General features: G+C 45.7%; 1 protein-coding gene across 1 annotated transcript in view; it reads left to right on the top strand.

Annotated features, from left to right (window-relative positions):
- Nucleotides 1–13,958, top strand: part of DNAH9 (dynein axonemal heavy chain 9) — a 210,216-nt gene extending 196,258 nt beyond the window's left edge. Inside the window, exons 68-69 of the mRNA XM_052808369.1 lie at nt 6,385–6,774; nt 13,109–13,958. Coding sequence (XP_052664329.1) covers nt 6,385–6,774; nt 13,109–13,336 — 618 coding nt within the window. The 3' untranslated portion in view covers nt 13,337–13,958. The remainder of the gene's footprint in view (nt 1–6,384; nt 6,775–13,108) is intronic.
- The last annotated feature ends 4,894 nt before the right edge of the window (nt 13,959–18,852 follow it).

The following is an 18,852-nucleotide window of genomic DNA, read 5'->3' as shown; positions in this document are numbered from 1 at the left end:
CAATTAGATTTAATGTGGAGAAGAATAAGCTATTTAATATTGGTAGGGGGAATGAGTGGATGCATGGGCTTAAATAAACCACAGACAAAATAAACCACAGAAATCAGGCAATAACAGAGGGTGAAAATTTCTCCCTAAGACCCTGCCACAAATCACAGCAGGGAAGTGAGATGGTATCTGCAGAAAAGGCACCTCTAATAACTACATAGGTTAGTCCCAACAGCCTCAGGACCTATGGTGTGATTCTGAGACACCACAGGGTGTCTTAAGACTTAAGTGCCTTAGACTTAAGGACTACTGAAGAGCAGATGATTAGCAGTATCTGTGTTAGCATTTCTTCATCTTGTGTATGCTGAAGAGGCAAATTTGAAGGGTCTGAGATACCACCAGTGGGCAATACTTCTGTGCCTGCAAGCAAGGCTTACACGTGGGTCCCTGCAGAGCTGAGTTAGACGTCGTCCGTGACCTGTGCCGCTGCCCAGCATCCCCCAACAGGCTCTTCCCATGCCTTGGGTACCATATAACGGCCAGGGGATGCTTGGCCCTGCTGTTGACTCTTTCTGTAGGCAGTGTCACTGTCCTGACTTGACAGCTAGGTCTCACACTCAGTTTGGGAGAGAAATCATTCTTTAATTGTTCCTTCTGAGAGCAGCTCCTGTGAGAGCTGTTAATGCTTGTTAATCTCTGGGATTGGGGATCTTTACTGACAGCACTCAGAGGAGGAGAGTTTACATAACAGGAACCACAGATCTCAGAAGAGAATAAATAAAACACAGGGGAAGCAAGTCTTATTGTTTTTAACTGACTATCTGCTTAAAAGAAGGCGATTTAGAAATGTCATGCCTAATTTGAATTTTTTGAATAATTCATTGTGTCTTTGTAGCAGAAAGTGATTGTTTGGTCCAAAAATAGGAGACATCCCATTAAGAGGAAGAGAAATTGCAATAGACTGGTAGCCATCAAAAATAACTGGCATGTTGCATTTCAAAGCCCTTTGTTCTGGATGACTTCGGTGAGACCAGAGGCTGGGCTGAAACACTTGCATGTTAATGTTGTACCCAGTGTAATTTTTCCAAGCAGATTCTCTATTTTGCAACTTCAGTGAAGGATAAGGCTCCAAAATGAGTATAATAAATATTATAAAAGAATGAAGTAAGACCAAATTTTGTAAGGCTAGCTCGGTATTTCACTGTATCAAGTGAAAATAACCTTAACTGAGAAAACAATTTGTGACAATAGTCTGCTCATCTTGAGGGAATGTCTGCAGACTGATTAAGATTTCCTTCAAGGGTGTCTTTAATGAAAATTACTCCCAGCGTTTTGGAAAAAAAAAAGCAACTTGAATCATTCCTGATGCACTTTAGTATTCAGCATCTGAAATGCAAATTTATGCATAATTGTGTTTGGACAACTATATGAGATAGCTGCTATAGATGCTTTGAACTCTCACAGGAGATTCCAACAAGTATGCTTGAGTGCGCAGGCTTTAAAAATTGCTTTTCTTTAAGCCTTCCTGCGAATTACATTTGCTAATTCATTTGTTTCCTGAAAGTACAACTAGACAGGATATATGATCATGAGGGTTACGTCTTTAAATCAATTTGACTGCTTGCACACATTTTGCAATATTTTTACTGCTTTAAAACCTTTCCAGGAGTGCAAAATACTTCTGACTGTCACTATTAGAAGGCCCTGTGGTTCTCAGTGTCCTGCTGTGACCAGCACAGTACTTTGCCCCTCAGACTTTTTTTTCTTCCTGCATGGTTTTGCCATGGCTTTAGCTAGAGACCAGCCTATTGAGCAGGTCCTCTCAGTGTCTTAGTTCTCCTGAGATGGGAGACGATGACCCGTGGGATATGAACGCACAAGCAACCACAATGGTACTTCAGAGTTTGTGTGCCAACAGAAGTTATTAAATAACAAAGCCATGGAAACTGCCCCCTGATGAGGTCAAATCATTTTGACAGCCCTGTGAAGCTCATCACCAGCCCCTCTGATTAGACCCCCTATGCTTTTCTGTTGTGTGAGCTTTAACTGTGGGTCAGTAAATTGTCTTAAAGTGTGTTATACTTAAAGTGAAACAGCTCAGATGCCTAAGACGAAGTACACAGGGCATGCACTGCCTTTGTATTTCTTTGCCACTTCATGGCAAATACCAAAATGAGACATGTCTCATTTGAGTTTGACCCTTGTACTTGGAATTACCCAGGACTTTAAAGACCTTTTACTTGGTAACACATCATTTTGAGATTCCTTACAAATGTCAAATCATTGAATAGAAATAATGAGATGATTTACTGGCAGAGACTTACCTGGTTCCTGCTCACATGAACTAACAGAAGGTGATGTGTATTTTGAAAGGTGGTTACAGTTGTTCCTCATGCTTTAGGACTAACTGCAGATAGTCCTGCTTCTACCTTTTCATTTAACCTTATTTGTTGCTTTCAGCTATAAGAATGTTAAAACAAAGACCATCTTAAAACCTTTGTACACATGATTTTCTCTATCCACCAGAAATCTGTTCTCCATGGGGAAACCCAGCAGGTTCAGATGCTTGCTGCCTTTAAAAGCTTACTACTTTTAACAAGTCATCTTTAGAGCAGAGGTTAATAGTGCCTTGTACCAGTCCATCCTGTTGAGAGATGAACATTTCCCAGGAAGGGGATTGCTGCATAGTAAACCACAGATCTCGGGGGGGGGCAACTCTGAATAGAGATCCCAGGGCTGCAGAGGCTTTCAGGCATGGGGGCAGTACAAAAGTGCTCTCAGCTCCGATTTGAATTGGTGGGTGCTGGGGAGACACATTCCCTTGAAATACTGCCCTTGCTTACTGCCAGACAAAATTAATTTTATCGTGGATGCTTAGAAACTTTCACAGGACCAAAAAAAAAAGAAAGGGAAAAAAAAAAGATAAGGGTTGTAAGTCAAGTGCTAAAAAGCCAGAAGTGCTAGAGTGGACATTTCCAGTGCTTCAATTCAGCTGACATGCTTCCTCCCTTTGATAAGACACAGAGTATGGGGCAGATGTGCATTCAAGCCCTTTGTTTAAGCTGTCATCCAGCAGCTCCGAGTGTTGCATTTGCAACAGCGTGGTTATCTCAGAGGATTTCTGTTCTGATGACGAGTTGTCTTCCAAGCTCAGGAGTCTCTGGTCTCTTTGCAGTGTACTTCCTTTGAGGAAATGCTTGCTAACCTAAGAGTGCCAGCATACTTGTTTGTCCTAAGTCTTGATCACTCAGCACTGAGCCTGCTTCCGCTTGTTAGTGCCAGATGCAGTATGGCCCATCAAAAAAGGCACCTTCTGCTGTTCTCCCATGGTCCGGTTGGGTGTCTAGCTGTGATCTTGTCCTACTGTAGCCTGTCAGTGTGATATGCAGATCAGAGCTCTGCGGGGCACGGTCAGCACAGGAATAAACTGCAAAGATTTTTAACTATTGCACTCTGACAAGCATTGCTAAACCTGTGTTGGGGCTGCTTTAAGCGGATTTCAACTTTTGCTAAAGCTTCATAGATTTTTGTGGCCCCAGTAAAGGGCACCTCTGCTGACCTCATGGCTGGAGGCATTGAAGTCCTGTGAAAGAACAGTTGGAATTTTTTAATGTGAATAGACTGACCCAATTCCCTCACCCTTGTTCTTAGCAATGGCTCAACTGATTTCAGTTAATCTTTCCAAAAACGCTCAGCCTGAGGCAAAGAGAAATTGTAAGTCAGATAAATTTTGGCAAAATGATAAGGGGACAAAAGTATTTATAATGGAAACCAGTGATCAACGTTAACTATAATTCTCCAAACTGCCATGGTGTGTTGTACCCCTCTAGCTCAGCATGGGGCATGAAAAGATTTAAATTGTGAAGGGCATTATGTACCGGTAGAAGCTGAGCCTGCATTTGCAAGTTTTTGTCTTTGCAGACTGCTTGTCTTGAGTGTCACAGAATCACAGATTAGTTGTTCTGGAGATTATCTAGTCCAACCCCATGCTTAAAGCAGGGTCAGGTAGAGCATGTTGCCTAGGACCATGCCCTGTTGGGTTTTGAAAACTTCCAAGGATTGAGACTCCACAGCCTCTCTGGGTAACCTGCTCCAGTGTTCTACCACCCTCACAGTAAAAAAGTTTGTACTTGTATTTCAATATAATATCCTGTATTTCAAGTTGTTCTCATTGCCTCTTGTCCTGCCACTTGACACCACTGACAAGTGTCTGACTCCATCTTCTTTACTTCCTACCATCAGGTATTTATAGATATTGAAAAGAAACCCCCTGAGCCATCTCCTCTTGAGGCTGAATAATCCCAGCACTGGACCCAGCATGCCAGACGTGGCCTCACCAGTGCTGAGCAGAGTGCTGCCATTAACCTGCTGGCAATGCTCCTCCTAATGCAGCCCAGGACACTGGTGGCCGCCTTTGCTGCAGGAGCACACTGCTGACTTGCGGTCAGCTTCTTGTCCACCAGGACTCCCAGGTCCTTTCCTGCAACTGCTTTCTAGGCAGTTGGTCCCCAGTGTGTACTGGTGCATGGGATTATTCCTCCTCAGGTGCAAGACGTGGCATTTCCCTCTGTTGAACTTCATGAGGTTCCTCTCAGCTCAATTCTCCAGCCTGTTCAGGTCCCTCTGAATGGCAACACATGCATCTTTGGGTATCATTGGTGATCCTGTGGAAAAGTGTAAGGGGATAATAGTCTGAGGGCTGGACAAACCTCAGCAGTCTTTCCACTGTGTCCTGGGTCCAAGCTCCTGGCATGCAGTAAATGTCCCCAGACAGCAAGACAGGTAGATGGGGGCCTCTGTCCCGTGCAGCAGGGAGTCACCTACTACTGTCACTTACTGATCTCTCCTGTGCTGCTGCATGACTTGGGCTCCATTGGCGTGGATGCTTTGATGGACAGAGTTCCCAACCTCTCATCTCCTAGCTGGGCACTGAACCTGTTCTGTAGCTGCAAAGCTGCAGGGGGAACAGAAGCCTTGTTCCTGTGGCTGGAAGTCACAACTTCCAGCCTTTACCATCGTGGGAGTCTCCCTTTCCCAAGCAGATAGGTACAGACTCTGCCTGTCTTCCTTTGATACTGTTGGGAGTTGAGGCTCCTCTTGTATCTGCAGGGTCTCAGAGAAGATCCAGTTGGTCTCTTTCTCATCTCTGATGCTAAACAGTTTGCTGGCCTCCTCCTGCAGATCCGTTACTTGGTGGCACAGGTCCTCCACCAACGCACATCTCCTACAGGCAAGGAGGCAGTCTCCCAGCTCCAGGCTCCGTGAGAGGGTCCAGGCACTGCCTGCAGTCCCAGACACGATGAGCTGCAGCCTCTGTCAGGAGTTTGGTCTGAGCTGAGGCCTCTGCTGTGCCAGGGACAGTTGCTCCAGATGGTGCTGGGGACGATGCCCAGTGGCATGTCACCACCATTGCTAAGCAAGTGTATGCTGCCCTCAGCAGAGTTTGTCAGCCCCGTCTGTGTGCCCCTCTGTGCAATGTGCTGCACAAACTGCTGCATCTCTTAATGGCATCTCTTAGCTGCCCTTTCAGCATTGGTACCATCCAGGCACCTCTCACTTAAAGTTAATGTAATTTCAGCTGGGTACAGCAAGAATTTTCTTAATTTTAGACTAGCAGACAGTGGGGACCCTCTTTAGAGTACCAGAATTTCAAGAGGGATGCTGTTATTGCTGTGCAGAACCCTTTTTTGGCCATGCAGTGATGTTCCAGCTCTTCTCCTGCCTGGGCAAAACTGATACAGGTTTCTAAAAGCTTTAAAAATAATTAATTGCTGGAAAAAGAAAAAGTCAAACCTCTCTTTATATCTCACTTGGCTGAACCATATCTTAATTTGTTGTGTGTTTCCCTGCTGTGAAAGAAACTGTGATTACATTTGCAGACAACATGTGAAGTCAAAATGAAAGACTTGCACTGCAAAGTAATAAAGGAGGAGCAGAGTGAGGGGAAGTGGAGGAGAGGAGGGGGATAGGACTTGACATAACTAACATTCGGCCAGTTTGGGAGTAGATCATCAGAGACTCCAGTATCCTGCCCTGGCAGTGTGAGTGAGAACAGCTTTGCACCTCTGAAAGTCTGCCCTATAAAGATCTTCAGTCAGTGAAAGAAGACAGAAACAACACTGGGACAACTGAGGGACACTCATGCTCACTGTCACTCTGTTACACAACTTTTCCTTCAAGTAGTATTTCTGCAGTAGGGAAGATGAGGATGCAGGAATACGCAAAAGAAGGTGTTCATGAAAACCCCAAACTCATGAAGAAATTCACAGTATGTGAACACTAGTGACTGTGTAGAGTGTCATGCTCTTCCACACTTTCTAGCTCAGCTTCTGCTTTCAAGTAGGCTTTGTTCAGGTTAAACAGTTGTCAGTGCTAATTATACCCTTTCTCACTCAGGGAGAACTGACCATGACAAGTGACATGGAGAACTTGCAGAATGCCCTATTCTTGGATATGGTGCCTGAGTCCTGGATAAAGAAGGCTTACCCTTCCACGGCCAGCCTGGGCACATGGTTTGCTGACCTCCTCACTCGCATCAAGGAGCTGGAGGCCTGGACAGGAGACTTTTCCTTACCCTCCACAGTGTGGCTTGCTGGGTTCTTCAATCCCCAGTCTTTCCTGACAGCCATCAAGCAGTCCACAGCCCGAAAGAATGAGTGGCCTTTGGACAAGATGACCCTGCAGTGCGATGTGATGAAAAAGAACAGAGAAGATTTTGCCAGTCCTCCTCGGGAAGGGGCATATGTCCACGGTTTGTTCATGGAGGGTGCTCGCTGGGATGCACAGGTGAGCTCACCAAGGCTCTTGTGTTGCAAGAGAAGCCATGGATGTTATGCCCTTATTGCTTGGTACTTTACTCTGGGGAACTTCTCAGCCCAGATAGGTGCTCATCTAAAATAGTCGTTTGAGCTGCCTCTTCAGGAATGGGAAAGATGTGAAAGATGGGCCTCTCCTCTGCAGCCTAGAGTGCGTATCCAAGGTGGTCAGATGAAGCATCCCTTGGAGTTTTCTGTTCCATGGTTGTGAAGGGAATTTGGGGTGGCCAACTTGGACTGATATATCTACTTTTTACAAGGTGAATCTAAACCTCAGTGTACATTGACTAAACTGTGGTCAGTACTCATGGTGTTACTGCAGACAGAAAACAAGGGGTGCTCTCAGGGCTGGGTTGTCCCTGCACCTTTGCATGGTTGTGATTTCACTGCTGCCTCCAAAAGTGACGTGGCAGACATTTGCAGTGTCACTACTCTGTTGCCTGTTTAGCAGCAGTGGGGAGAAAGGAGAGGACTCTGACTTCCTACATCTTCACGTCCCCAGAGCTGAATGGTTGGGATGTGCGAAATCCAGACCACTGTCCTTCCACTGTCAGGTGCTGCAGAATGTCATCTGCATATATAGGGTTTGTGACCAAAAATTAATCACATCCTTTAGCCATCCCCTTAGGATGCCAAATAAAGCTTGCATGAAGGTCTCACCTGTATGGTCAATGCGGACTCAGGCTGATGACTCAGCATGGGGAGGTGGGGGGTGGGCTGATCCTGGACAAACAGGACAGTGTGGGTGGCCCTTGATCTTCTTCTTTCCCCTTCTGGATGTGGCCCAATGCTGTTCAGTTGTAGCACAGCGAGCCTCTGGGCAGCCAAGGTGAGAACCATACCCACCAACTGGGCAGCTGAAGGGAAGCTTGTACACTTGCTGTTTCCTGCCCGTATAGCTGTCAGTGCTCCTCTTGCAGTGCACCTCTCAGAGCAGCCCAATTGTCCCTGTCATTCCTTCTGACAGTTGTCAGCTGTTGGGAGTGCAGTCTGCAGAGCAAGAGCCATTAGGCTGACAAATCCCCACTGGGCTTGGTCCTCTGAGTTGCCTGGCCCATGGTACCATGACTCCCAATTTGTGCTGCGTGTGAGAATTAAATGACAGTGATTCATGCAGCTCTTACTCTGGGCAGCCAGTGCAATGCTCCTGCTGCCAGTGATCTGTGAGAGAGTGAAGGCTGATCAAAGTGGGTCACCCAGAACTTACTTATCTGTGTCAAGTTTACCCTCTCGCAAGAAGAGGCTTTTATTTCAGAGGCAGCTCTTCAGAGCCTTAACCTTGAAGATCCTCCTTTATCTGTTGTGGGTCTTGGTGGTATGATGCTGAGGAGAAAGGCCATGCCTGTTATATACCATATCCCAGCCTGACCTTGCAATTCAGATCTAATACTCTCCACTTATTTTTCAGCTCCGTCTCTGCAATAGTTTTCCATGAAGGATAGGAAATTAGGCAAAGCTTTGAACTCACTGGCTGATGGCATCCAGTGCATTTTATGCAGGCTGTTTTCTCTCTGGAAATGGGTTGACGTGTGCATTGGGTCTGGAGAGCCACAGGCAGTCAGAAACATTGGCAAAGGCCCTGTCAGAAGATTTCAGTAAAGATCATAGAATCATAGAATCATAGAATCATTTAGGTTAGAAAAGACCTTCAAGATCATCGAGTCCAACCATCAACCATGCCAACTAAACCATGTTCTGGAGTACCCCGTCTACTCGCTTTTTGAATACCTCCAGGGATGGTGACTCAACCACTTCCCTGGGCAGCCTATTCCAATGTCTGACAACCCTCTCAGTAAAGAAGTTTTTCCTAATATCTAACCTAAACCTCCCCTGCCGCAACTTGAGGCCATTTCCTCTTGTCCTATCTCCAGCCACCTGACAGAAGAGACCAGCACCCACCTCACTACAACCCCCCTTCAGGTAGTTGTAGAGAGCGATAAGGTCTCCCCTCAGCCTCCTCTTCTCCAGACTAAACAGCCCCAACTCCCTCAGCTGCTCCTCATAAGACTTGTGCCCCAGGCCCCTCACCAACTTGGTTGCCCTTCTCTGAACACGCTCCAGCAACTCAATGTCTTTCTTGTAGTGAGGGGCCCCAAAACTGAACACAGTACTTGAGGTGCGGCCTCACCAGTGCCGAGTACAGGGGAACAACCACCTCCCTGCTCCTGCTGGCCACACTATTAAGATCTCATGTGGGTATAAGGTCAGATCTCCTGCCTCCATGGTTTTGGCTCTGCTAATAGCAGAAGTTCACAGTAGCAGAACAGAGACCAGCCCAGTCCATTTCCCAAGCCCTGGTCCTACAGTTCGCTGCCTATCCCCTTGTCCAAGCTTTTGGTGTGGCTGCCATACAAAACCCCTTGCAGCTCTTGGAGATCACAACCCCTTACTACAGGGAGCACTGGATTTCAGTTACCCTCAAAAATTGACATTTTAAGCTGATACAAATCAGCTGGACACAACAGTGCAGAGAAAGTTTAAAAAAATTCCTGGTCTTGCATATCAAATCCTCCATTAAAAACAAATTCCAGTGACTGCTGTTATGTTTTCCTTTACCATCATTACCACCACCATTACTAGAAAATATAATGGTCAAAATGGCTGAGTTCTGCCTGGGTTTTACCCATCCCCAAGTGGTAGTGGAAGTGAAGAGCGAGAAGTTTAGGTGGTGCAAAGCTTGAAATCTTTTGGGAAACACGTGGCTTCTCCCCTCTGCCTCCCTCCAATAACTGGTATGGGTGATTGCATTCAGCAATGAGATTTGTCTTCAGAGACCATCCAGACTTTAGTAAATGTGTTTTTGTGGTTACATTTTCCTTGTGATTGAAAGATACTGAGCAATTACATTTATAGAACCATTCATAATCTCTGGGTATCATGCTTCAATTTATTTCAGAAAGGAAAAGAATATTTTCATGTATTGGTGCTCACACTGAAATATCATTTCCACCTAGTGGAACTATTCATTTTATCTGTAATCCAGTGAGCACCAGTATATATTAATGGATGCAGCATTTTTAAAAAAGGTGCACAGTTCTTTTGGGTACTCCTTCCAAATTAATCCTCTGATAAGAAAGGCAGGTCCTGTTTAGAAGAACTCCTCTGGGGAACACCTCCACTTTAAAAATAATATTTCACATTTAGATTGTGCCTCCAAAAAAGGAAAAAGTCCCTCTATGTTCTGCTACTCACATTTTTCTATTTATTTAAACATTTATGTTTGCCCTTGGGTGTCTTAAATTTATAAAACATTCATTACAAAACAGCAGGCAGCTATTAGATGAAATGAAACCAAGCAGGTTATTTTGGGTCCAAATGATCTGTTGCTGTAGCACTGTTAAAGTCAGTGAGACTCAGTGAGAGATAGTTTAACTGGTGACACTGAGAGACATTTTTTCTCAAGCCATGGGAGATTGCTGACTGATTCCTGGCTTTCTTGCTCCCAGCAATGGAGAGTTTGATGCCAAGAATGTGCTCTGGTACTCACCAAGGGTACTGGAGCATGACAGGACAAGAAGAGAGGTGGGGTTTGCACTACATGTGCCACACAAAGCTTTGCCAGGTGTCGACAGCACACCACCTTGTCCTTGGAAGAGATGCACAGTCTGTGCACAGTGTGCTGAGTAGTGGTTTAACACTGAAGGTATCATGCCTCCTTCAAGTCACACCAGCTATGTTTTCTGTGTACTTTTTAAAATCAGTCCTATGTAAAGCATCAGTTTTAAACCAGTAGAGAGGCTTAGAAGGACAGATGTCTGTGGCAAGGAACAGTCACATTTATTTGATGGTTCAAGTAGCTCGATATCTTTGGGAACAGTTGCACACCACCCATTTTTATCTGAGATGATACTCCCAGCAGCGGATGCAGATGAAAACAACATCAGTGTGCAACCCAGCCCTGACACAGCCCAGTTGTGGTGCTACAGTCCAAAACATCACAGCTCACCACGTTCTTCTGCAGAGGCACCAGGTACATCAAATCTCATGCATCAGACACTGATATTTTTCCCAGAGAGGTGAGCTGGGACATCATGTGAAGCCTTTTCCTGTAGATGTCAACTGTCAGTAATGCCCATGTGTTTGTGAGCTGTGAGAGCAACAGCAGGATGTGGCTCAAGCTGAGGTCTCCAGTGATAAACTAAGAATGCAGCCATGGAAGGGATACTTTCAAATTGTTCTGTGAACAGGCAGTCTCTTATTTACAGTTGTTTTGAAAAATTAATAACTTGGCAAACCCTTTTCCATCTGTATCTCAACTCTTAAACTACTCAGTGATAGAAATTCCTCTCTCATTTGGCTTTACTGGACAGCACATCATTAGGTCTTCTTCACTGCATGCTCCATGGATGGCTCTTTTTCTCATTCCCCATGTGCAATTGAAGCCACTAGCCCCAGCAATCTCTGGACCACCTTGAAGTGATGTTCCCTGCTGGCTACACTGTGGTCAGATCACCAGCCCCTCTTCCCTGCAAACAGAGGCAACTTTATTTGAAAGACAACTGAGCCATGCTGAAGGTCTTTAAGCCAACTGATCCTAAATCAGCTGTGGTGCAGGTGCGCCTGTGCTAGTAACACCTCAAAATACAGTTGAGTGGGAGGGGATATTGGCTTACTGCACATGTATTTGGGCCCATCTCTTAGCTCCCTGGCTTGTGACAGCTGTTTTCTGTCTTTGGACCCATCGATATGTGGCAGTGTAACATGTCCACTTTTCAAATTGCCTGTTGAGAAGCCAGGACAAGAAGTGAAGACTTCTTTAGGATCTGAGGCCTGAGCTCTCTAAGCACAGAACAGTGGCTTTTTACAAGGTGTGCTGTGCCAGTAGTTAGGGAAAATTGCTTTCAGAGTAGAATTAATTTCTGATGATGGGAGCGATAAAAAATGCAAATGCAAATGCAAATCAGCCCAGACATAACAAAATGATATGTTCCATAGAGATACCTCAGGAAGATTTCAACTCTTGTTAATCTAGAAATAGGTCGAATATATCTTGGAAATTTGATTTGAAGAATTGTCAGCAGTAAAAAAAGAGATCTGATCAAAATCCAGCCTCAGAAATGAAAGTTGTGGATTTAAAAAGAGTGCATAATAATGTTTGATAAATAGCTTCTTTGCAAGGTATTGTAAGAATTATTTAATGTTTGTTCAGCATGTTGGAAATATAAAATCCTAAATCAGAGCTGGATTTATCATAGCTTAGTATAACAGATGGCATTAGTACAATTAAACTGAGGTGTGTTGCAAGAGGGATTATTTTTCTTCACTCATTTGCAGAACTAAATAAACTACTAGAGAGGTTGAATCTCATCCCACAACTCTGATCTAAGAGCATTTGAAATAATAATGATACATGAAGCTAAGCTGCAGCGAGAGGCAGTTTCCTGAGCACTGAGAAGTTTTATTTCCATTTCTGTATTTGTTTTCATTTGGTCTCTCTAGCCTCCATTAAGCAATTTTGCAGGCTTTCCTGGAAACTGATGGATGTGTAGGGCATTTTATTGTCAGAAAGAGAAACAGAAGTTGCCAGAGAGACCCCAGTTAGAGAAACAATCTGCTGATTTCATGCCCTGGCAGCATACTATCCTTCTCCTGGGTTGGGCAGCCTGCTGAATGACATTGCTTTGAAGAAGATAATGTGGACTTGTTATTTAATGGTAATATTCCCACAGGAACAGGCCTTCTGAATCTCCCTTGCTGGTGTGAGCACCTGTGAGAGTGGAAACAAGCCTGTGGTGCCTTTTGGGGCTACAAAAAACTCTGTGTGCATTCATTGCCCAGCCAAGTGTATCCCAGGTCATGCTCAAATCCTGCTGCTGTGGTGGGACACTTACTTTGTGCCTCTTAGACTCTTCTCAAGTGAGTGTTGTTCTCCATCCCAAGCCCTGTTCAGGCATCCATAATTGGTCCTAGCACAAGCAACGCTTCCCACGAGGTGGTTCTGGCCTGGCAAAACCTTGAGTAAAAGAGCTGCACGAGGATGATGTGGCTGGACATAGCCAGGAACATTGTTGCCCCGCAATGTCCTGCTCAGGTGTGTGTGGGTTTGAGCATCTGATGAGAGCAGGCATCTGTACCCTTGGAATAAGCTATGCTTGAGGGAGGCTTCTGATGAAACAGGGTAGGTATTTGATCCAGACCCTCCTTACCTCAAATAGACTCATCCACCCCCTTGATCTCAGGAAAGATGTTTGCACTTCTGCAATAAGACCAGCTTGTATAAACATTACAGAGGATCATGTGTGTCGGCGTATAGCTGATGGATATCTTGGAAATCTAACTAAGACTTTGTCTTCTTTCCTTTGTAGACTGGGATAATCACAGATGCCAGGCTCAAGGAACTAACCCCGGCCATGCCTGTCATTTTCATCAAAGCCATTCCTGCTGACAAACAAGATATCCGTAGTATGTACCCATGTCCTGTATACAAAACACGCCAAAGAGGGCCAACTTATGTGTGGACTTTTAACCTTAAAACTAGAGAAAATCCTTCCAAGTGGGTGCTTGCTGGTGTGGCATTGCTGCTACAGATCTAGACTCACCAGCAGAGCACCTAATTTGCAAATCCCTAACGATGTCTTTCTCAGACAATTTAAAAAATAATATCCTGAGATTGAACCCAAGCTCCATCTCTCTGAGGCACATAGCCTAAATAGAGCCTGCAAGGAGGTAACAAAGGTTCAGAGGGACACATGGACCATATTCTTGGCTGCTGTAAATCAATACCCGGTAATTCCTACACAGCACTGGAAGATCCCAACCCACAGCCAGATCTTCCACACTCAGAGAGTGCTAAGCTCAAATCTGAATTAAATGTTTATTTCTCTTTCGTGATCCAAAGTAGTTTTAAAGTCAGTGGCCTTCTCCAAACTCCTTAGATAGTTCAGTGACCTGCGAAATTATTCAGACATTATTCTTTTCTATACATGAGTGTTTCTTTGTCATATGCATAGTGTTGAAAGTTGGGAGATCAGCAGGTGTTGTGGATATAAACTGTTTTTTGCTAATAATCCTATTAATTTTAGAAACATTGAAAATAGTGTTAATATCCAATGTGCTTAATGTAATCAACAGGGATTAATGTAATGGCACAGAGATTATTTAAGAAGAATATTTCATAATGATAGAAATTTACTAATAAAATTCATTATTCCTGGACTAGTCTCTAAAAATTGCCTGGAGGCCTGTATCACACATTTACTCACTGTATGAAGAATGCATGCAGGGTCAGGTGGGACAAACGCAGCCGTTTGGCTAGTTGCATTTATAATTACGAATGGAGTGGGTGAGAACTGATGTGTTTCTAGAGCAGAAAGCACAGAGAGAGATGACTGGGGTGTGCATTATCTTAATGAGCCGGACACACAGAGCATTGCTCTGGACTGCAGAAGCTGAGCACTTGGGAGCTAGGAAATGTGAGAAGTTAGGTTGATTGCCTGGGGAAATGGAACTGTGCCGTGCACTCCGTGCAGTCCGCAGTGCTTTGTTGCACAGTACAGGTCTAATATTTGCTGGTTTTCTTCCTCATTTGGTACACAGTATCCTCCCACCCCTCACCATGCAAGTAGCCATGGGCTTTTCATCTGTGGGGTTCACTGCCATCTCCAAGCTCACTGCAGGTATCAGCTTGTGTGTCAGCAGGGAGGCTGTGCAGGAGGGAAGGGGAAGATGGCAGATGTGCAGAGGATTTGGTCTCAGTAGAATTAGCACCAATGAGCACCCCCAAACTTTCCCACCCTAACCCAATGCCAGGTTACAATCTCATGGCCAGACTCAAGTCTCCAGCAGGGACTGTGACCCTCCTTTGGGAACACTACAAACCTTCTTACTCAGATGAATCCCCAAAGTCAATGAGCACCTCGACAAACACTGCCTCATCTTGAGAGGTCCCCACTCACCAGAGTTCGCCCTGAGTGGGCTCAGGTGTTTAACACCAACTGGGGAAAGGGGAGGATCACCAGCCAACTGTGTTCCCACTGCCTACGTGGTGGCACTGAAACTTCCAGGATCCTGTTTCCAGGCAGCCATGGGGCTCATAGGGTGGGAGTCCTCAGCCTGGAGAGACCTGCAGGTCTGAGTGAGTCATCTCGAGCTGCCCTAATACTCCATGAGGGACTTGGTCCTCCCACCTCATCTTCCACTGGTTATCAAAGAGGGGTCAGATCTGGCTCTCATTTCCCTGCACTCACTGTAAAGAAATGGAGTGAGAGGCTCAGACCAAGATGTTTAACCTCTAGACTTCTTAAATAATTTGGGCTGGGCTTGATCAGCCTGTTGTATGCCACTTCAACCATGGGAGAAAGATCTACCTGCTGGTTAGAAATTATGCTTCCCAGCTGAGTTTGGAGCTTGGCATCATAGGAGTCCTTGCGCACCAGTAGGCAGGAAAGAGTAGTGGGTTGGCAAGGGCTGTGCATCCCGTGTACCATGTCTTCTGGGTCGCCCAGCAATGTATTTGCACCTGGGACAAGCAGCAGCAGTACAAGATGGTCTATTGGCCTGAAATGCAGCTGTGGTGCACGTGCAGTGCTCGGGATGGTGGAGCGGATCTTGGGAGGAGGATGGGGAAGAGGGTCATGTACAAACCACAAAGGGTATCTGGGGATTACTTGCTGTATCTTACTGAGCTCACTCTGACCTGCCATCTGTCACCAAGCCTACCCTGCCCATTTCAGGAATGCTGTGAAAGGCTCCTCCAAAACCTGGGCCAAGCCCATTGCTGTGTCTCAATGAGCAGGAGCCCGCCAGCATCACTTGAGAGCTCTACAGAGAAAGCTTTCCAGAGAGGCCTATAAATCAGAGGTTTCAACAGCCAGAGCATCCTAAAGAGGCGGGTACCTGTGAAATCTCCTAACAAAGAGAAAGCCAAAATCCAGCAAGTAACAGTGCTGATGTCCCCCTCTGAGCTCTACTGTGCTCCATGTGTTGCAGTACCTGGAAGCATGGGTGTGTTGCACGGTCCTGCTATGCCCTGAGAAACTCCCAGGAGGCACCACAGTCACTCCCTTTCTGTCACTATATACCTTATACTACCAACCTTCCCTGGACTGCTGGGAGATGTTCCTGTGTTCAGGGCAGCTCTGCACAGCCCTATGTGCCATTCATTTATGGCTTTACCTATTAAACTGTCTTTATCTCAACCCATGAGTTTTTGCACTTTTACCCGTCTGACTCTCTCCCCATCCCACTGGGAGGGAGGGAGCAAGTGGATGTGTGGTTCTTGGCTGCTTACTGGGGTTAAACAATGACAGTGATTCTGTGGGTGGTGTTTGGTTTCTCAGAGCCTCATATCAAACTGAACAGCTTTATGGGTGGCCTCAGCACACAGTGGTGGGGACATGGTCATGTCTCTGCCAGCCCAGCATATGAACTTTCCACAGCGTATTGTCCTCCTACCCAGAGTAATGTAGGAGGTAAAGTCCTCAGGCTTTGCAGGAGTTCCACAGTAACTCTCTTGGTCTGAGCAACATAGCAGCTGTCTTTCTGCAGGAATGAGGAGATGCAAAATCCTTGTCTTTGCAGTCCTGGAGAACAACGACCTTCTGGATGAAGGTGAGGTGGGAAAAGTTTCTGGTAAGAACTTTGTTTAATTGCCAAGCAGTGTCTCCAAGGCACAGCCCCAAAAAATTAATGGTGAAGAAGCTAGTTATGGCTTAGCAAAAGATATCTGCAACTGTCTAATGCAAGGGAGAGAGCTGTCTTAAGCTTCCTATTTTAAAATGCCTCTTAACCTATAAATGAGGTAACAGATTCCGTAGACTACCCCACATAATGAGTATCTGGCTAGAAGAGGTCTGCTAGCTAGGGAAAGCTATGCTATTAAATTAAATCCCTCCCAATTTAAATTAAAGCCTGCCAATTAGATATGTAATATAAACTGGCCACTTCCCACAGCTTTGCAAAGTTGGGTGCATTAAATTCTCCATGTATTTCACCATGCAGGAGGTTTAGTTGTATAAACAGAGCACTGCTGAATTAAACACATAAAAGCAGGACCAGAATGTATAGTAAGTGCATCGTGCTCCAGATAATATTGCTGGATTAGTCCTTTTTTTTGTATTTCTTCAATGCTTCTTTTACCGCAAGCTTCTCAGTGCTCAGTATGTGGGAATTCCTGCCATTCTGGAGACTGTTACTGTCCTAAACTTCATGCTGCTTCTCTTTTAAAACCCCTCTTCCTTTTTCCAGTATACTAGGGCCTCTCTCTGCTCAGTGTTGCCCTCCAAAATGTCCCATACCTACAGGAAAGGATAAGTTCAGTAATTCCCCAGGCACTGCTTGCTCTTTCCAGAGCAACAGCCTGGGCTGTTCTCTTGCCAGCTCAAGAAGAATGGGATGTTGACAACAAAATGGATCCAATTGTTTTATTATATATATCTTCCTGCATAATTCACCAGTTGGGCAGGCAGGGTAGTGGGGAGATATTTATAGATACTAGAAATGTCACCAGGGTGCTCATTCCTCATCCTTTGAAAATCATCACAGGAAAGAGTTGGCCGCAAAATGCTACAAGAGGATAGTGAATAATTTGGTGCTTTAGGAGGAGAAAAAAATCTGACAGGTGTGAGATTTTCCAGCCATATCTGCCTAAACCAGGCAATTAAATCCAGCTGGCCAGGCTATTCATTAGGAGCAATGCATTAGTCAAAGGTGAACATTTTCTGTTTGTGAGCTCTTGGAGATAGCTGTCCATTTGGCATTTCCAGTGCACACCTTCCTTCCGACTCTTTGCCGTTGTTTGAGTGGAGGGAACTGAGCAGCGAAGAATGCCATCCCCAAAGCCAGCACAGCCCAGTGCTGAGGCTCCGGAGCTGGTGGAGCTGCAGCACTTCAGATGATATCCAAGGCAGAACCAAGGTTGGTCTGGAACAGGGCAGGCAGGGGTGGCAGCTGGGGTAGTCGGGCAGTGCTGTGCAGCTGCGGCAGTGGGGCAATAGGGCAGTAGGACACTTTAGGGCAGTTTGGCAGCAGGGCCCCATGTGCTTGCTCCTTTTTAGGGAAAGCTGGAGGCCCTGGGAAGTGACTTTTCCATCAATGGAACAAGTCTCATGAGACCAGTCTCCAGGCCCAGCCCTGAGGCTGCTCTCCTGCCCTACAACCCCTTTCCTTCATCCCAGCTTCACCACTCACCTCCCCAGGCCTGCTGCAACCCCAACCCTTCCTTCTCCACAAAACCCAATACTGGTCATAATCTGAGTAAACACAAAGATTTAAAAAAGCAAGTAAGTGTTTCTGGACCAAAGAAACATCTCTTGCAAGCAGAGTTTTGCTCCTGAAGGCAGAGGAGCCCTGTGGCCATCAGTTCTCTGGGGTTCACACATCACCCTCCAACTAGGGAATCGCTGCTTGGAGCACCTGGGATTTAGCTGGTGGTTGGAGAAAGTGCGAAGTCAAGGTTCTTTATGCAAAAAGTGGCCACGTTTTTTTATGGCTGACTTTTTTCTTTCAGACCAAGGTGATTGCTCTCACATTTTACCACTCCCCACTGGCCAGACTGTGTCTGCTGCTGCCCGTGTCCTCCCTGAGCACCCACATAAAAAATGAGGGTGAGACCCTCCTAAACACCTAGGAAAAAGGTCCTCTGGCCTTTGGCAAAGTGCCAAGTGCCAGCAGAAACCATGCAGTGAGCCACCCGTGGTGGGGTTGAGGACCCAGGTAGTTCATCCTCCAAGTCATCTGCCAGTGGTTGTGCTGGGGAGGCTGGCACTTTCTCCTGGGAAGTAAGTATTCAGGCCCTCATGGCAGGACTCGGTGATTTCAGAGAGTGGGGTGATGCCACTCTTCTGGTTGAAGGAAGCTGCATGTCTTTGTATGACTTGCAGCAGGTCAGAGCCTGGAGCAATAGCATTTTGCTTGGGTTTGAGCATGGCATCCTGTAGGGCAAAGCCAAGTGTGTGCCATCCATGCCTCTGCACAGCTAAAGTCTGTGACAGTGGACATGCATGCAAGGCTGCATGGAGTGGGGAATTTCCAGCTGCCAAGGAGTTACTGCTAGAAATCATATATGTTTGGGGAAATGACATCTCAATTTTTGCCAAGGAAAAATAAGACA

This window comes from Harpia harpyja, chromosome 14 (assembly GCF_026419915.1).
Source record: "Harpia harpyja isolate bHarHar1 chromosome 14, bHarHar1 primary haplotype, whole genome shotgun sequence".
Lineage (NCBI taxonomy): Eukaryota > Metazoa > Chordata > Aves > Accipitriformes > Accipitridae > Harpia > Harpia harpyja.
This window is presented reverse-complemented; position numbering and strand designations above follow the sequence as displayed.